The sequence below is a fragment of the Gadus morhua genome, chromosome 13, assembly GCF_902167405.1.
Source record: "Gadus morhua chromosome 13, gadMor3.0, whole genome shotgun sequence".
Lineage (NCBI taxonomy): Eukaryota > Metazoa > Chordata > Actinopteri > Gadiformes > Gadidae > Gadus > Gadus morhua.
In genome coordinates this window covers 2,816,315-2,818,814 of record NC_044060.1, presented here as the reverse complement: position 1 = coordinate 2,818,814, position 2,500 = coordinate 2,816,315, and the positions used below count along the sequence as shown (strand labels likewise).

Genomic DNA, 2,500 nt, shown 5'->3' with positions numbered 1-2,500 from the left:
TACTACATAGAGTACCAAAGCACTGATCTAGTCAGGGTTAGGTTAGCTTGTTTGATGCTATATAGGCAAGGCAACTGTAAAATATTCAGGGTTAGCTTGTTTGATGCCTCATAGGTAACACTGAAACTGTCAGGGTTCTGGTTAGCTTATTTTATGGTGCATACGTAACGAAACACTGACGCAGAGAGAAAGGGCATTAAGAAGGAGGTAGTGTTAGACGGGACATTAAGAAGCAGGTAGCGTTTAGACAATGAAAACAGAGACCGTCTGCCTGAACGTGTTGTCTGTCTGACTGTGGTGTCCGTCTGCTCCAGGGGAAGGACGAGCTGGAGGCCAAGAGTGAGACGGCTGACGAACGGTTGCGGCGGCGTGCGTACGAGAGAGGCTGTCAGAGGCTGAAGAAGAGGATCGAAGGTGAGAGCCGTGCCTGGGTTCATCAGTGAGCAGAAACACACAAATCACATGCAGGCCCGGTTAGGATTAATTGAAAGCCTTATGGTCAAACAGGACTTATGTATACATAATACGTTCATATTAGCAGCCATCATGTTGATTGTTTACCAAACTCTTAAATTACCACTTGTGGTGAGATGAACACCATCTGTTTATACTAATTGATATTTTGCATATTATTCTCTCTCTGCTCTCCCCTCCTCTCCTCTCCACTTGACTCCCCTCACAATTCTCTCCTCTCCTATCTCTCTCTCATCTCCCCTCCTCTCCCCATTCCCTCTTCTCTCTTCTATGCCCTCTCCTCCCTCCCTCCTTCTTCTTCTTCTTCTTCTTCTTCTTCTTCTTCTTCTTCTTCTTCTTCTTCTTCTTCTTCTTCTTCTTCTTCTTCTTCTTCTTCTTCTTCTTCTTCTTCTTCTTCTTCTTCTTCTTCTTCTTCTTCTTCTTCTTCTTCTTCTTCTCCTCCTCCTCCTCCTCCTCCTCCTCTCCTCCTCAGTGGTGGAGGAGTTGCAGGTTCAGATCCTGAGACTTCTGCTCAACAACAAAGACAGAGGGACGGTATGTGTAGCCTAAAGTAGATACACCAGGAACAGCGCCATCTATTGTAGAACCGCATGCATTGCCATTCATTCTCCTGTTTGGCCAGGTGATCTCACACTCACATGATGGCAGGGGCCTGAAGCTCGCACCAGTTGGGCTTTTTACTGGGTTTGGGCTTTATACTGGGTTTGGGCTTTATACTGGGTTTGGGTTGCATACTGGGTTTGGGCTTTATACTGGGTTTGGGTTGTATACTGGGTTTGGGCTTTATACTGGCTTTGGGTTTCATACTGCGTTCGGGACTTAGTTCGATGTTGTCCTGCCTCAAGGAAGGAATATTTGTTGGAAAGATTCAGGTTGAAACATGTTTTCAAATGATTGTATAAATTGACAGGGCCATACCTTCATATAATTATGCATTCTCTGGGACATGTTTGCAAAAATCGATGGTCCTCCCAGCTATTTGTGTCCGCCATCTGGATTGGCAGACAACCACTCATTGTGTGAGGTGGCCTGAATGTGGCAGATGGCAGATCTTCCCCCAATGTCCACCATGTAGCGGTCGCTTGTTGAACTACAACACAGAGAGACCATGAAACTCCCCCAAACTCATATGTCAGTACGGGGACTTGACCCCCAGTACTTTAAATGAGCCGTGCATGGCAGTGAGACGGGGACCGGCGGACAGAAAACCAAACCATTAGGAGTTCAGGCACCACATCGTGCGAGAGATGAGGACGATACCAGGGCAGTCACGTCTGGTTAGAACAGAGACTGATTAGTTGCCAACCTGCCCCAGTGAGTCAGCCGCTGGAGAAGTGACTCCACTTTCTCGGTTTCTTCCCTTTGTCAGTCTTAAGTCACTGTCAAACAACAAAACTTTATTTGTCACTTTCATTTTAAAATCCCATTCCAAAAGGAATGGTATGTAATTGGTAAAATAACAAATGATGACAACGTGCATTTGGAGTATAGATTTCAGAGTATTCACCATGGATGCACATGGTCGGGTCTAAAACCCTCCACCCCATCCGTGCCATCTTTCTGTACGATAATTATCATATCTCAGCGTATTGGACTGCGGTAATCTCAAGGTTGTGACATCACACATCGTGCTGCTGTGAACACTTCCCTAATTTGTTATGAGGAACTGGATTTCCCTTAAGCGGAATAGGTTAGAAGTTAGGCTTTGGTGTTGGCTTTGGCTTTGGGTTAATTTATAATAGTTTGGATCTTCTCTTTAACTTCCCCCCCCCCGTCTCGTTTCAGGGTGAAGCGTCCCGGTACATTTTCCTCAATAAGTTCCGGAAGTTTCTCCAGGAGAATGCCAGCAACAGAGGGGTAAGAACTTCTGCAGAAACAGGGAGGAGGCTCTGTGGAGCCTGGATCAGGGCAGGGGTTATGGTCGGTTCTGATGTATGTGATAAACATGCTGATAATGAATCTGTGTGTGTGTGTGTGTGTGTGTGTGTGTGTGTGTGTGTGTGTGTGTGTGTGTGTGTGTGTGTGT

General features: G+C 46.0%; 1 protein-coding gene across 5 annotated transcripts in view; it reads left to right on the top strand.

Annotated features, from left to right (window-relative positions):
* The window catches only part of rnf123 (ring finger protein 123), a 137,872-nt gene that overhangs the window by 13,783 nt on the left and 121,589 nt on the right, over positions 1-2,500 (top strand). For all 5 annotated transcript variants that reach the window (XM_030375412.1, XM_030375413.1, XM_030375410.1 and 2 more), the window contains exons 17-19: positions 315-414; positions 947-1,008; positions 2,260-2,331. In XM_030375412.1, coding sequence (XP_030231272.1) covers positions 315-414; positions 947-1,008; positions 2,260-2,331 — 234 coding nt within the window. The remainder of the gene's footprint in view (positions 1-314; positions 415-946; positions 1,009-2,259; positions 2,332-2,500) is intronic.